Below are 15,720 nucleotides of genomic sequence, written 5' to 3'. Positions count from 1 at the left end.
GCAAACAGGCGCGCCTATATATGAAGGGTGTGTGTGTGTGCTGTTCATCTTCCGGAGAAGAGAGGAGGCGGGATCTCTTCACCGCTCTCTTAAAATCACCTCCGTTCAGTCCAGATAAAAGTTCTTCCTACAGAATTAGACTACATACATTCCCCCACGCCCGTCTAGATCCTGTCCTAAAACACTGCGATCTTTCCATACCCGGAGACATAGTGAGGGTCTGGGGTAACTTGTCACTGTATCCCCGAACATTCATTGATTGACCGATTGATTGATACTGAAGTACAAGAGGGTTGGGGGAAGGGCCCGACTAGTTTACTTTTTAAACGCCCGAAGATCTAACTTACGCATATCATTTCCTGTCTTCTTAGATGCATGTTTCCTTAAAGACAAATCTTTACTACGACGCTAATAGGCTCCATTGATTCTTTCAAAAATAATGGAAGCGTTTTATTCAAGGAGCGATAAAAAAATATACATCACAAGACGAATCTACGGGAACTAAACTAACAGCTTCTAGGGGCTTTGCGGAAAAGAACACCTGGATTCTAAACCCTATATTTTGAGGTGTAAATGTGACACTGACTTTAATTAGATATGCAGCCCGACCCTAAGATATGTATTCGGCAGTAAGTCCTACTCAATACAATGGGATTTTCTTCCAGAGGAACACATAAAAAGAGTCATTTTCTCTTCTCCTGACAGTTGAGTAAGATAAAGCTGCGATCCTGTTGCACAGTTCCTTGAGAATCAACCCCTTTGAACTCTGTGGGACTTACTTCCGAGTAAACACGTCCAACATTTGGTGAGCTCGGGCACACATGCACACCCTTGGGCCATCTCCCCAAATGTAACCTATTTAACTCCCAGGAAAGGGAAATGAAGACTCCAACTGTAAATATGTTCTTAGAAGAAAGCTGGGTCGTAATCACGTTCGTCTTGCAGTAAAGTCTCCTTGAGCTCAGCTTACCCGGGAACTGCTTAGGCTCGGACTACAAATCAGACTGCGGTGAAATGTACACACATAATAGTCGTAAAGGCTCCGTAACAGAAGCCATTTCACCAAATACAATCTAATTCACTTTATAAAAGGGCATTTAAATACCTGTGCAAGTTAGCCAAGACTTTCAGTGGCAAGTTGAAACGAGAATGCAGCAGGAAAAGAAATCAGCTTGCAAGGTCTTTGCTTTGCCTCTTCAGTTTTCTATTGAGTCTCCAAATTACAGCACCTCTTTTTAACTTGCAGTCTATTATTATTATTATCATCATCATCATCATCATCATAATTGCTAGCTCCCTTTAAGGACGTGGAGGCTGCTCTTGGATTAGACAGAAAGAAGACGGGATTCTGTTCGTTTATATGGATTTATTTGCTGTAAACAGTAAAATTGTCTTTCTCAAAGAAAGAGTTTTAGGGAGAAACTGTCCGAGGCTAACTGCAGTACACCATAAGGAAGGGGTTGTAGGGTGGAGAGGAGGCAGTGACTTAAGAAAGTGCCATCCTGGAAATATACAAAGAAAAAAAATATACTACAGAATATGGCACACATAAAAAACTTTCATACTGAAACATAAAATAATTTATTAACCGACAATTTTAGACATTTGTTTTTCAAAAAGAAAAATATTCCCCACCCCCCAAAACCAAAACACCCTCAAAATAAAATTTCAAAGTGCTCAGTAATTTCAAGGAAGTTCTGTATATGAGATATAAGCACTCTGGCAACGGTCAAAACGCTTGTGCATGCAAGACTGGCTTCGCTTCAGACAACCAAATTAATCAAGATATAAACTGTTTTCTTTTAATCAGCATCAACAGTACATACGACACTTACAAACAAGGAATGCTGGACGGTGTTTACAAACATGGGAATATGGGTCCCTTTCAGAAGATTTTCCGGAAAGTGGGGAGGTGGGGGGGGGAGAGTCTGTTTGGATTTGTGTCACACTTGTCCCCACCTATTTTACAATTGAGAAAAACATTCGAGGCTTCTTAGAGAACTACCAATCTTTATAAAATCTAGCAGACTACATAGTGTCTGAAATTACTATTTATAGAATATAGACATTACTGAAATAGCAAGTGCCTATAATAATAACATTGTCCTCCTAATAGTCCTGCTTCCTCTTGCTTGAATCGTCAACTTTTTTGTTGTTCAACCCCCTTCGACTTACTCTCGTGATTCTTTTCTGTCCCTCACTTTTTAAAGGTTTTTGTTTGTTAGAAACTGTTTGAATAGCTTATTCATAAATAGGCACAGATTTAAAAAAAGAAAAGGGAAAGGGGAAAAAAGCCGGACTGCATCTGATAAAATGTACAATCCTTTGCCTTCTGACGATTCATGCCACCCCCTCTCCCTCCCCCCACCTTAACTTTGTCCTCTATATATTACAGCTTTCCTTTACAGCGGAAAACACTTTTGTAAAGTCTTCGTAAAGGGGGAGGCGGGTGTAGCCCACCTTAATACTCTTGCCTTCAGCAGCAGCTAAGACTGAGCCAGGCTCAGCATCCTTAACTCAAAAGTCCTTGATCATCGTTATCATAATCATCCTCATAGTAATAAACTCTGGGGTTTCCCCCCCTTTTGATCTGGGGAGAGGGGCGTGTGTGAAGGATACTGTGTTTGTTTGTTTGGGCGATAATAAAAAGCTTGTACCATGGGATCTGTGTGTAGTCCAAGGAACGCAAGCCGGCATGCCCCTAGAGAGCCCCCAATGTCCAGTCACCGTTCGGCAGAGAGGCTAGCCACAGTTTTGAAGGGATGGGAGCGCAGCAGCACCCAAAGGTGCTCCTTGCTAACCAGGAGTGCTCTCGCTCTCGCTCTCGCTCGGTCTCTCCTTCAGGCTCCTGGATCTGCTTTGTTTCTTGCTTGCTTTTCCCTCCGCTCTTCGAAGGTTGGAAAGTTCTTCATTCTGAAAGTTCAGCAGCAAAGAAGAGCCCCCCTCTCTCTCCCTCTCTCTGTCTCTGTCACTCTTCTTTAGAAAGGTAACGTGTCCAGGAAAAGTTTGTCAATTATTGCTGGCGGTGGCACCAAGTCTTCCAATTTCAAGTAGAAAATGCGCTGGAGGCCTTGCGTGCAGAGCGTGCTCAGTTCCGGAAGCTTGCCCAGGAGTTTGGACAAGTAATTGGGCCGGTTCAAGCCGCCGTTGTTGAAAGTCACGTGGTCCTTAAGACAATTGACAATCTTGTTCTGAAGTTCTTCCACCCTTTTGGGCTCCTTCAGGCCGTGCCTCTCTGCAAGAGAGGAGGTGTTTATTAGTCTGGACTGGGGTGGGGGGTGAGGTGGCGCTTGAAGGTAGGGGCCCACAGCAGGCCTTGCTGGAAGACAGATTGCGGTTCATTTAATGGTGGAGAAAGCAACCGCCTTTGTCTGTCCTAGCTTACAATCCTAGTCACACTCACCTGGGTGTAAATCTCAGATAATTCAAGGGGACTTGCTTCTGAGCAAGCATGTGTAAGATGGCACTGTCAAAATGCAATCCCATACACCCAACTGACCTGAATAGCACTTTTGAGTGTGCAACAGCATAAAACAGTGTACTGACAGCTCAAGCACACACCCTGTTTGAGGGAAGGGCCCGAGCTCAGGGGTAGAACTTTGGTCCCTAGTTTAACCCCTGGCATCTCCAGGTAGGACGGGGAGTGTCCCTTCTCTGAAAGCCTGGAGAGCTGCTGCCAGTCAGTGTAGTCAAGACTGAACTAGATGGACCCAAGGTCTGGCTCAGAATAAAAGCAGCTTCCTATGGATGGTTTGTGAACCGAGTTCCCTATTAGCAATTCTAAGTGTGGGGCCAGAGTTGTTATTCTGTAAAAAGTAAAGCAGATCTAAAAACCTGATGAGAGGACTCGACTTTACCTTCACAAGTGGATGACATAAACAGTCCGTCTTAATCCAGTATAAAATGCAGGGATTTGTTGGTGAAGGGGGAATTCTGTTAATAAATGTGTAATAATTGTGTAATAGAGATAACATGCCAGTATGAAGTGGGGGTAAGTATAGCGGATTTTAATTCTGAATGAAAGCCTGGGAGTTTCCGGTTTATGTGAGAATTCTAACCTGCTTTACCAGTGGTATGAATATGAGGCTGTTGGTCTGGATTTTTCATCCTGACTGAGAGACTAAGTGGGATGGGGATTCTGATCTGCACACATCACTTAGACTGGGGTGAAAGGGAGGGTTGAGTGTTTATTCTGGATTAATTAATCCAGAGTAAAACGGTGTGATAACAAAGAGGGAGGACGGAGAGGGAACCAAAACTGATGCTCACCCGTCACCATGGCCAGGGCAGCGATGCAGGAGAAGGCAGAGATGTCGATGTTCATATTTTGGAGGTTGGAAGAGAACTCCACGATGGAGTCGATCCATTCGCCGAAGCCACGGACGCACTGCAGCCGGTGCAGGACCACGCCGTTGCAGAAGATCAGCTTGCCTTCCACCGGGTTGGATCTGCCGCGAGTTCACAAGGGGGCGGCCAGAGAGAGGGGGGGGCAAACAACTAATTACTCGCGGAGCAATAAACGGAGGGCTTAAGAGGCACCTAATTACCGAGGAGTTAATAAAACGCAGCTCAGCGGACCTTGAACCGCTCAGGGTTTTTTCATCAGAAGGATCGCAGACAGACAAACAGAGTGGAATGACCTCTCTCTCGCTCTCGCTCTCACACACACACAGAGGCAAACATCCCCGCCGCCCTCCTGCCTAGCTGGGCCCCGCAAGCCTACCTGTAGGCCAGCCGCAGGACGAAGAGCTCCAAGAAAGCGGATTCGAAGAGCAGGTCCTGGTCCTGTTTGGGGAGATCGGTGAAACCGGGGATCTTTTCCGCCCAGCCCCGGATTATTTCCATGGAGCCGGTCAAGAGATCGTAGAACTGCTGGATGTGTTGTGTGTCGTCGCCGCTCATCTGATAGTCCGGGTTAGCCTGGAACTGGGATTCCGTCCCGACGGAGAGAGAGGGGAGGACGAGGAGGGGGAAGGGAAGGGAGAGGGAGAGAGGCCCCAGCAATTTAATGAGGGTCTCTAAAATATATAGCCCGTGAAATTGCTAACCCCATTTCCAGGAGGGGAGCCTGGTTTTTATAATAATTAAGCCTCTCTCTGACCAGTAAGGAAATTAAGATGTTCCAGGGCAATTAATTCAATTAGGGGTGATGCTGGGGGGGTGCTTGAAGGGTGAAAATGGCTGAGGCCAGGATGGGTCGGCTTAGAAGAGGCCCTCCGGAGGCACCCCGAAAGGACCGGGCGAGGAAAGCGCCAGGCAGCCCCTGGAAGAAGGGGAGGCAAGGGGGACGCCGGGAACGACCACTCTTGTGCGCACAATCCATACAGCTACTGATCACGCAGTATACCCGCATTTAGACTTGCAGATAAAATACAAGTGTGTGTCCGTGTTGTTACATTATTTGGCTCTGTTTGGGTGCAAAAGTACTGAAGGGCCTAATGGTAATCAATCCATCGGTCAATCAGTGTGACACAGTATTGGCAGAGGAAGACAGAGAGATTCCGGGGTGGATCCTCGTCCCCTTTCCGCCACAATCCTGAGCGAGCTCCTCAAAGCCCTTCGGAGAAGGAAGTCTGCCAAGGCCAGCGGGGGCTTCCAGAAGAAAGGCTTTGAGGAGCAGGGCCTGTCCTACTGGCGTTTCCGTCGGGGCTAAGTCCCCTGGGCAAGGGGGGGATAGGGGCAAGGGCTGCCTTATTACGTGTGTACATCGGGTGCAAGCCTCCCCTGCCCGCCCCAGACACACTGCAATCCTCGGTGCAGCTCAACAACAGGCCCTTAATAGCAAGTAGGCCAGTATCCCTGTGGTTTTGGCCAACGTTTTTAGAGCCCCGGGATGCCTGACAGAAATGGCCTCGCTATGGACTAGCCGCGTGCCCGTCTGTTCCCCGCGAGGAGGACCCTTAGGCGAATGTTGTCTCCAGCTTACCCTGGAATAGTCCAGGCTGGTCATAGCCGGGTTGGAGTCGACATGGGCTCTCACCAGGGCACTGATCAGACTCACCGGGGGTGAGGGGGGAGAGGGCTCCTGGGGGCTCTTCGGTTTCGATGGCAAGCGACCCCTTCGGCCTTTTAAACTGTCTGTGCGGACCACTGCAAAAGAGAAAGTGGGTCAACTCGCTCGGCCAGAGAGGGGGAAGCGAAAGAGACCACCCCCACTCCGTTGCCAGCGCCTAGCAGACCCCCAAGCACTCATTTCAAAGGGACAGAGGTGCACAGGGTCCCACTGGGGGAAGATTGCTTTCTTTTCCATTCTCTCTCTGCTTCATTTTTTAAAAGTTGTTTTTTAAAAGGAACCATCAGCCTATCCTTGTAGAGGAAAATCTCTTTGACCCTGAAGGGGGAAATTAATGCTGAAGGCGCTGTGGGCCAGGATTGGGCGTCACCACCTGTTTGGGCTTAGCCCCGCGCTGGGTCAATGACAGCCCTTCTTGTTCTTGCTTAGGAAAGAGTGCCTCTGAGCATAGGCCCACTGACAAGGGCTCAGGACGTGGCGCTCTCTCTACCCTAGGCGACTTTGCCCTTTATCTTAGACGTGAGCAAACCCAACCGGCTCCCCCACCTCTAGGATGAAGGCTAACGGACCCAGTAACGTCGAGGCTGGCGTCAATTTCGTCACATTTTCCTCCAGCCCTTTGCCTACTCTTTTGCCTCTGGGAGATGCCCGAGTGAACGGGGGGGGGGCGTGAGGACTAGGGGCCAAGAGTTCGATCCTGTGCAGGCTTCCTGAAAAGTGGGTTTAACTCGCTGCACAGGATGGGAAGCAACCCAAGCAGAGCTTGGTGACTAGTGAGAAAGGAGCGTACGGGCCCTGGATTCTGTAGTTGTAGTTAAAAGGGAGGGGGGCGGATTGCTACTACCACCCCCTCAGCCAGCCAGAGGCAAGCGATACCTTCTTTGACCATGCCGACTGCGAGGCACTTCTGAAAACGACAGTACTGGCACCGATTCCGGCGGCGTTTGTCCACGGGGCAGTTTTTATTCGCTAGGCAAACGTACTTGGCGTTTTTCTGGACGGTGCGCTGCGAAGAGAGAGCAGGGGGGCAGGCGCCCTCGGTTAAATTCCATCCACAGGCTAGGATTTCTTCCTCTTCCCCCCCCCCCGCAGGACCTTCTCCTTTTCCGAGGCATTTAGCTGGAAAATAATGGAAGCGAGCGCCCTGCTCCTCCGAGCTCACCCCGCAGCTCCAGGCCCATGTTTTAGAATGCCGAGCGAAGGAGCGAGGACAGCTCGGTAAATACAAATCCGTGGGCATTCATATTATTTACATTCCTCCGAGACTTTCTCTCTTTCAAATGATCAGATTATTCAGTCAGGACAGGGGGAAATAAAGAGATAACTTAATTTGACCGTAGGGAATTCTGTTCCACTTGGTTAGCTTAGACACGGTTCTCTGTCCTAACCAATTTCAATCCGAAGGCAAAAGGAAAGGGCGCGTGCGTTGGAAATGGCCCCTGGTCGCCCGCTCAGCTTCTGCGCGCCTTTACAAGAAGGCTTTGCAGCATCTCCTTTTTGGGAGGGTGGGTGGTGGGAAAGGAAATGCGTTAGGGCCCCTCTAGGTCGTGGCCACCGAAAGCAGTCTGTGGAGGACTTTTTGACACACCAACAGCGATCTTTCCTTCCCACCCCTTCCCTAGGGATGGCTGTCTTTATGGAGTCAGGCCTCGGTACAGCGCCGACAGCATGCTTTAACACCCCTAACCCACTGGCACAAGCGCGCTCGGAATTCCTGCCTGGGAGTGTGTGGGGCGATCCCTGGTAGGACTCGGTTTGAGGGGCCTGGAGAGGGAAGAAGGATATTTTGGACTGGACGACGCTTTCTCTCCTCCGATTCCAAGCGCGCGTCTTCCAGACCGCGTAAGTCGCATTCCCCAACTGCCTGTCAACCCTCGAAACATCTTGGGGTCCTTGGGGGTCTCCGTAGTGCCCAGGCACATTGTCTCCACTTCCGAAGGAATGAGAAATAACAAGTCCTGGGTATCTCCCGATCTCCCACTTTCACAAATATTATCTACTAAAGCAGAGGAGCTGCTCTTTCACACCATTCGACCAGGCTGTTCTGTTCTATGTCAGGATGGGAAACGGCAGACAGACAAGACAAACAGACAGCTGTGTTTCGCCAACTCTTTCCAGGCACCGGACCTAACCTGTGTTCTTGACAGGGAGTCTAGAATAAAAAGAAATACAAACGTCTGGCTTTTCCAGACGCCTGGGGATATTCCCATCCAGGGTGACTAAAAGGTGGAGAAGGTTTCTAAGCCCTTGTCAGGGCAATGGTTCGAAAGTGATTTGGGGATTGTGAGTTATGAAGAGGCGGGATCGTTTAGTCTGCTTAATAGGGCGCGATCCTCTGAACGCCTTGGCACCCGTTCACACAATCGAGACGATGACAAGCGTGGCTGCCTCTGGCAATCAGAGGAAGAGGAACGGGGTCTCTGGTCTGTATCGCAGACGAGCAATCAGAGGGTTGTCCCTATTCTGTATTAGTTAACCCTGAGCGAAAGGATATGGTCTTGTGAATGAGTCTCCTGACATATAACTTCCGTTCAGGGCTGTCCAAGAGCGGGTTGCACAGCTTTTTCAAGCGGGGCTTCTAATTCGGAAGTAATCAGGGGAGTGGTCATTATTCTAGCCAAAAGTAGAACGAGGCGGGGCCTGAGAAAAGATGGGGAAAGTGAAGAAGTGATAAATCACTGTGTCTTGAAGGAATGAATGTGTGCAGATGGATGGAGTAAAGGGTGGCTACAGCAGAGAGGAGAGGGCTGGAGGGCTGGACTGGGATGATGACTAGCCCACTCTGTAGAACTCGCACGCACAAGAACTCCCCCACCCACTCCCCCAGGGTCCTGGGTCAGCAGCTCACCTTGAAGAAGCCTTTGCAGCCCTCGCAGGTGCGCACGCCATAGTGCTGGCAGGCGGCGTTGTCCCCGCAGACGGCGCACAGCCCCTCGTTGGAGGGCGAGCCCCGAGAGGGCGGCGAGGGCACCTGGGCGTCGAGGAGCTGCGAGGGGTGCCCGATCTGCAGCCCCGGGAAGCCGACGGCGGCGGCGGCCTGCTTGCGGATGGGGTTGGGCAGGGCGAAGGGCTGCCCGTCGTGGTGGTGGTGGTGGTGGTGGTGGTGGTGGGCGCCGGGCCCGTGGGCGGAGGGCTCGCCGTTGAGCGGCAGGGCGTGGAGGGGCCCGTCGAAGCGCATCTGGCAGCTGCCCACCGGCGTGCCCGGCGGCGATTGCTTGAAGGAGAAGAGGGAAAGGCGGGGCACGGCCGGCGGGGCCGCCTTGTGGACGCCGCTGCCTCCGCCCGCCGCGGTCCCGCCGTAGGCCTGAGCATGGTGGTGATGGTGGTGGTGGTGGTGGTGGAAGCCGTGCAGGGGCCCCGCCTCGTCCCAGACGCTCTGCCCGGGAGCGAAGCCCGGTGCGGCCGGGGTGGGCGGCGAGGAGCAGGGCTTGTAGTAGACGGCCAGCTCCTCGGGCTGCTGGGGCCCGCCGGCCGGGGGCTGCGGCTGGGGCGGCGGCGGCTGGGGCGGCGGGGGGTAGCCGTGCGCGTGGCCGTGCAGGGGCAGCTCCTCGACCTTGATGGAGGGCGGCGGCGGGGGCGGCGGTGGGGGTGGCTGCGAGGGCATTTGATACAGGCAGGGCGGCTTGACGTCGTAGCCCGCGGCGGCGGCGGCGGCGGCGGCGCCGTAGTTGTCCATAAAGGTACTGAAGCTGGGGAGAGAAGTGGTGGCAGTGATTTCAGTGTTGGTCAGGTCCATGCTAAACTTCACAAACTCGGGCGTTAAGAAGTCCGAGCTGTACTCCCCGGCAGCCGCCGAGTGGTGGTAAGCGTAGCTCTGCGTGGCCGGGCTGGCTCCTTGCGGCGAGGACCCGTACTGAGCCTGGACGCAGGGCATGGCTGCAAACGAAACACGGCACAACAACAACATAGCTCAGCTGGTCCTGGGCAACAAGCCCCCGAAGGGGAAAACGACCCCTCAGCCCTCCTCCCCCCGCCCTTTCCCTTCCCACCCCTCTCGCCCCCACCCCACCTCGGTGAAGGGAATTTTGGAAGGAGGAGCAGCAACAGGGAAAGAGAGGTAGATGGGAGGTACAGAGGGAGGTGTGGTAAGGGGGTGGAAAGCGTGGCTGATGGCAGGCAAAGAGAGGGAGTAGGAGTAGAAGAAGGGCGAATGGGAGGTAGGAAAGGAGCCTGGCGGATGGAGAGAGAGAGAGAGAGAGAGAGAGATGAACAGTGGGGCCGAAACGGAGGCGGATTAGGTAGAGAGATAGGTAAGAAAGAGGGTGGGGTGTATAGAGGTAACTGCGGAAGAGAGGAGGGGCGGAGAAGAGAGGAGGGGAGGGGGCGGGAAGAGAGGATCATAAGGGAAATTGGAGCCGCGGGCGGAGCGGGGAGACGGGTGGCGACTGTCCCCCTAAGCAGAAAGAAACCCCCGCAGACAAGCCAAAGGAGAAACTGTCTGAGAGCTGTCAGCTCTTGAGCTGCCGAGGGTGTAGCCGGCGTCTCTCCCTTGCCCTCCTCTTCTCTCCTCCCCCCCCTCAATTTTGCATGAGCCCCACTCTCTGGACTTGCCACATCTCTCCCCTTTAAGGCCCCAGGAAGGGAGAGTGGAGCGATCTGGTGGCCGGTGGGAGATGAAAGCAGCCAGAAGCTCACCCACCTTCGGCCAAGTGAGAGGCGTTTTCGGGGGGGTTAAAGGCGGACAGCGTCAGGATTCAGCGGAGGGACCAGTTGCCAAGAGTTGAGCAAAGCACTGCGGACTCCAGACTGCCCTGGATGCTCTCTGGAAGACGGACGAGACACAAGAAGGAAACAAAAAATTGGTTACTCCTTCAGCTTCACCTGGAAGGAACTGGCAGGGAAAGGAGCTGGTTTCCCCAGCCCCTGAAAAAGCAGGACTTTCTCCAAAGGCTAGAGTTTGGCTGCTAGAGCCTCCCACATATGTGCGAATATGTTATGAAGACAAAGGTGGAAGGAGAAAAGCTTTTTGAAAAAAGCTGCCATACCGCGAGATTTTTTTCTGGTTGTACAGCAAAAGTATGTTTGATTCCCTCCCACTTCTTAATAGTGTATGTATAGGCATATGTACACCCACGTACACGCACATCTCTAAAATGTCTTGGAAGTCAGTCGGTCCTTTGGAAAGCAGACTCCAAGAAAATGTCCTTAGGATCACAATGTAAGTTTAATTAGATCAAATAATTTAAAGGAAGAGAGGGGAGGAGAGAGAAAAGCCGATCTCTCCCCTCCCTTTCATCTAGAAATTCCGCTGGACTGAACGAAAGGAGCAAAACAGCATAAAGTGAATTAATTAAAACCCAGGCGCGCGCACACACACACACAATGAGGCAGGCGCTGAAAGGTCGAAGAAGCTACAAATGACAGCCCCAGGGCTGCAGGCGGAACATGGAAAGGCGTCCAAGGGACGTGCGTGGACAAAGTAACAGATTGGCAATAAACGAGGCGGGGATACCTTCTCCCCCAAATCTTCCGGATCGCCTTCGGAAATGACACAAGCCAACTTTGCAGGGGGCTTTCCTGACGGTGGCATCGCAAGGAGGATGATCGCAAGCTTCCAAGAAAACCAGCCCTGGGAAGTTTGACAACTGATGCCCACCTAGTGCCTGCTGATTGCGTCCACTCCAGAGCCGCGTACCCAGCATGCCTTAATTCGAATCCCATTCAAAGCAAACAGTCTCTTCATCTGTCAGTTGCTCTACCTCGTGCGTCCTCCTCCCCCCCCCCATCCCGTGTGGCTAGGAAGTTCAGAAGAGGGTTGAAGAGATTTTTCCCACCAGCCCTGTCTCTGCTAAGTAAGGAGGCCGGCATCCCCCGCTATGAAGCCGCGTGTGCTACACTAATTTAACCCCTCCCCCTCACGCACATACACCTCCGGTAGCAATAAACCTGAAAGGCGACGAAGTGACGGCGGACTCAGCGCCAGTCCAGCTGGCTTAGCCTTGGAACGGGCTGAGATCAAAGTCGTTCCCAAGCAACACAGATCCTGCAGTCCAGCCCCGGGCAAAAACCCTACACGGAGGATCGCATTCACGAGCTTGAACGTTACGGCACCAAGTCCAGACTAAACCCAAAGCTGACTTTCCCCATCTTATAAAACTGAAAACAGCGGTTTAGGAATGGGGGTGGGGGAGGGGGGAAGGAAGAACCCCAGATCCAAAGGCCGAACAGCGAGGTCCTTTTAGGAAGTACATGCTGAGTAAACCTCCTGCACGATGTGTTACTATTTCATCACTTGCTGTCGCGCGCTCCTCGACACCCCTCCCCTCCGCGATGACTTCTCCTCGCCTTAAGAAAACCGGGCAGCTCATGCAGATGGCAGTCAAGGCTAGAGTCCCGAAAAGGAGCGCGATCCACTTACTTGTTAGGCGGTGTCTCTTTCATTCATTCAACTGTTGGTAGCTCAGTTTCCCAGGGGCGGATCGGCGAGGGAACGGAGAAAGCCGAGAGAGCCCTCGCTGTTTATTCTTCCCTTTCGCTAGGTCTGGTCTGGTCTGTCTCTCTCTCTCACACACACACGCGGGCGCGCGCCACGCACATATATACACGCGAGCACGCCGCCACACGCTCTCTCTCTCCAGGAAGTGCCGTGCGAGCAAAGCGCGGGCGAGCAAGCTGGACAGACTGGCCCTTCCCTCCAATGTGCCTTTGTTTATGTGGGCTCGCTTTTGCACAGCCAACATGCACCTCAAGTCTCCAAGCGTCAGTGCACGTCAGTGCTGCCCGCCCAATCAGCCAGTCAAGGGGCTGGATCTCTCGGCACAGTTGGCTAGTTCTTGCTTTGGTAAATTTCCGACGTGACATCACCGAGAGTGGCGCTTTTAAGGTGGGAAGCAATTCGCTGCCGCCCGGCCTTCCACCTTGGCGCTGCTTTTGCCAAAAGAGGGGCAGGGCCCTCCGCTTCTCCTCCTCCTCGTTGTTCGGCTACACCCCGACGTCCGAGTAAACAAAGCGCGAAGCCTCCTTCCCTCTCCCCGCCCCCTGCTGTCCTACACGGAGCCGAGAATCGCTGGGCACTGTCAATTCATCTTGCTCCCCCTCCCCCTCGTTGCTAGGTGAGCTCCTTTTACCTTAGGCTTCTCTACCACAGGGAAAACAGGTGCATCTGCTCAGGTATGCCCCCCTTCAGATCTAAGGTTGCAATCCTATAGACGCACTTACCTGGGAGAAAATGCCACTGAATTCAGCAGAGTAGACAAAGTTGCTCTGCATAGCTGTCTGTCATCTACCTGCTTACCTAGCTACTTTCTTGTCTGCATCAGAGACTCTTTACCTATCTCTCTCTCATCCCGGATGCTCTCCCCCTCCTTCGGTTTTTCTGAGCAAGGCATGTTACAGGTAAAGAAACAGGAATGTGTTGACGCACCCAGTCTATCCTTTTAAAGCAGACCCAACGCATTCAACAAGTTGCACAATCGTTCCTAGTCCGATTTACGTCCCGAAGCATCACTCCTTCATTCCTCTTTCCAACTGCTAAAAAAAAAAAAAAGTTCGCAAAAGGTATAATTTCTGGAGGGAAGAGAATGTGTGTATGTGTGTGCGAGAGAGGGGGGTTGGGAAGGAAACAATTGATATTTGGGAAAGTTCGTGCCTGTGGAACATGTGGGGAAGGACAAACAGATGACACAATATTATTTAGAAGAACATGCTCCAGTCCTGGGGGCTGCAAATATATTAGACATACAGCAGTTGAGTTCAGAAGCAGGGTAAGGATGAAAACACGTTTAAGGCTGTACTGGACTTTCCACTAAATTAGGCATTACTTACTTACTTGTGAGTAAGTGCTTATCCAAGTAGTGAATTACTGCTAACTTGGCGGGAGACGTAGCAGGAGCTTGCCTGTCCTTCCCACCTTTTCCTTTGGTTTGCTTGCCCCAGCGAGCCATTGGGCAGGGCGACCTCGGAGTAGGCGTCTCAATTCTCGGGGTTAGTAGCAGAACGCGGGGCTGGTGCTGAAGGAGAGGGCCAAGACGTTCACTTCCTTAGCTGGAGAAGTTGTTAGCCAAGAGCCCCGTGCCCACTCTCCCCCCTCCTTCCCCGCGCTCTGCAAAAAAACCCAAAAAACAACCAAGGGGCGATTTACACGTGCTCGCTCTTTTCTTCCCCCTGGACCCATCCCCCCTCCTCAACAGTCCTGGAGGAGAACATTTCCCACCCTCCCGTCAAAAAGTGTCACCCCTCCAAACCCCACCCCACACTCAAAACCTCATTCATGCCTTGACAGTGGCGTGGAACTAAGATCTGGCTCCTGAACTGACCCGATCTTACACGTGGAAGGTGGTGATGGGGCAGCTCTGTGTGGGACTAACTAAAAGAAAGGAGGTGGAGGGGTGGAAATCCAACGTTGATCGCCACGTCTCCAGAAAGTGTCCGAGCAGCCGGATCCTACGCATGTTTACTGGGAAGTAAGTTCCACTGAGCTCAGCGGGGCTTACTCTCAAGTAAGCGTAGACCGATCTGTTTCTCTTTATTTACTTTGGAGCAGGAGGATCTGGCCCCTTGGATACTCTTAGGTCTCTTCCCCGGAGTTTTTTCTTTTTAAGAAAGTCTTGAGCATCTTTTTGCAAGTTAGAATCGGAAGGCTTTCTTTTCCTGCCTAAAAATCACCCCTCCCTTGCTTTGGGAAGGTGAAGGATGCTTGAAGCCAACCGGGATTCCCTCCCGGGCGGGCAAAACCTCCTTCGCCCCCGAACTATTTTTAGGAACTCTATAGATAGCATGCAGCACTGTCGTGGAGAGGCGCACCAGTAGGGTCGGGGGAAGGAGGGGAGGAACCTTGACCGGCCACCTTAAGTTCTCCTCTTCCTCTTGCTGCTGGTCCGGGCGAGAGGCAGGGAGAGGACTGGGAGGAGGGGAAAGCACGAGCTCATTAGCATGAGCGTAGCCGCGTCAGCCGCCGCCCGTGGGTTGAAGTGAACGAAAGGGAAAAAGTGAGAGTTGGGAGGGAGCAGAGGAGAGGAGGGGCGGGGCGGCGCGTGACGCAAGGGGACGGTGCCATTGACGCAGCAGGGTCGGGATGCGCCAAAAATAGTAGCGGCAGCAGGAGCGCCTAGGCAACTTGCCCCGGCGGTGGCTGCTCCATTGCGCTGAGAGAGGGGGAAGCAACAGCCTGGGAGTGGGCTGGCCTATTTTAAGGCTCCCAGAATCGGAAACTCGAAAGCAGCCAAAGAAGGGTTTTATTTTTAAACCTTTTCCTGGCCTGAGCTTTGAGACGGAGAACTTTTGTTTTCTTTCTTTTATTTTCGAGAAGTTGCTCGCCCTCATCCAAAGCATGTGCAACGAATTAGGCATGTCACACCCCTGCTTTGCCCCCTTTTAGTTAGAGCTTTCCATATGTCAGTCTGGTGTTTGCTTTTCTGTGTATAAAGAGAGCAAGCATACTTTGTGTGTGTGTGCGCGCGCGCGCTATTGACTTAGGAGTGTGAGTGGTATTTACTTATCACAATGGTATCATCACTTCAAAGGCGCTTAGGCTAGCGTAGATGTGGCTGTCCCATTTAGCCTGGCAGCAACTGGCTACCAACTGGCGCCCAGTTAACGTCACGACTAAGTACAGATTTGAATGGAACCTCAGGCGTTCAGCGTTCTGGCTAGCACTACACTGCACTCCTTTGGATCAACACCTTCTGGGCATTGAAAACTATGAGGTATCCACCTGTCCTTCTGCCTATGTTTTGGGCATCTTGTATTGTACGAATTCTGATCGGTAA

The 15,720-nt window shown here is 52.1% G+C and overlaps 1 protein-coding gene across 4 annotated transcripts; it reads right to left on the bottom strand.

The window, feature by feature from the left end:
• Nucleotides 1-1,421: 1,421 nt before the first annotated feature.
• Nucleotides 1,422-14,829, bottom strand: NR4A2 (nuclear receptor subfamily 4 group A member 2). 4 transcript variants are annotated; one of them, XM_061612941.1, is made up of 9 exons: nucleotides 14,756-14,829; nucleotides 13,782-13,962; nucleotides 10,653-10,775; nucleotides 8,862-9,889; nucleotides 6,890-7,019; nucleotides 5,927-6,090; nucleotides 4,724-4,926; nucleotides 4,270-4,448; nucleotides 1,422-3,235 (listed from the first exon to the last, which is right to left on the bottom strand). In XM_061612941.1, exons 4-9 carry the CDS (start codon nucleotides 9,885-9,887, stop codon nucleotides 2,979-2,981), a joined length of 1,959 nt encoding a protein of 652 aa, XP_061468925.1. In that variant the 5' UTR covers nucleotides 9,888-9,889; nucleotides 10,653-10,775; nucleotides 13,782-13,962; nucleotides 14,756-14,829; the 3' UTR covers nucleotides 1,422-2,978. The 4 variants fall into 4 exon arrangements, with proteins under 4 accessions (XP_061468925.1, XP_061468928.1, XP_061468927.1 ...); XM_061612944.1 differs by having other exon boundaries at nucleotides 6,002-6,090; XM_061612943.1 differs by lacking the exons at nucleotides 13,782-13,962; nucleotides 14,756-14,829 and adding an exon at nucleotides 13,172-13,253.
• Between the last annotated feature and the right edge of the window lie 891 nt (nucleotides 14,830-15,720).

Source organism: Rhineura floridana, chromosome 2, assembly GCF_030035675.1.
Source record: "Rhineura floridana isolate rRhiFlo1 chromosome 2, rRhiFlo1.hap2, whole genome shotgun sequence".
In the NCBI taxonomy this organism is placed as follows: domain Eukaryota; kingdom Metazoa; phylum Chordata; class Lepidosauria; order Squamata; family Rhineuridae; genus Rhineura; species Rhineura floridana.
This window is presented reverse-complemented; position numbering and strand designations above follow the sequence as displayed.

Coding starts and splice junctions, on each gene's coding strand:
- NR4A2 (XM_061612941.1), bottom strand. CDS start 9,887: ATGCCCTGCGTCCAGGCTCAGTACGGGTCCTCGCCGCAAGGAGCCAGC. Junction 4,927..5,926: donor CCAGCCTGGACTATTCCAGG/GTAAGCTGGAGA, acceptor ACGGAATCCCAG/TTCCAGGCTAACCCGGACTA. Junction 4,449..4,723: donor GTCCTGCGGCTGGCCTACAG/GTAGGCTTGCGG, acceptor AACTCGCGGCAG/ATCCAACCCGGTGGAAGGCA.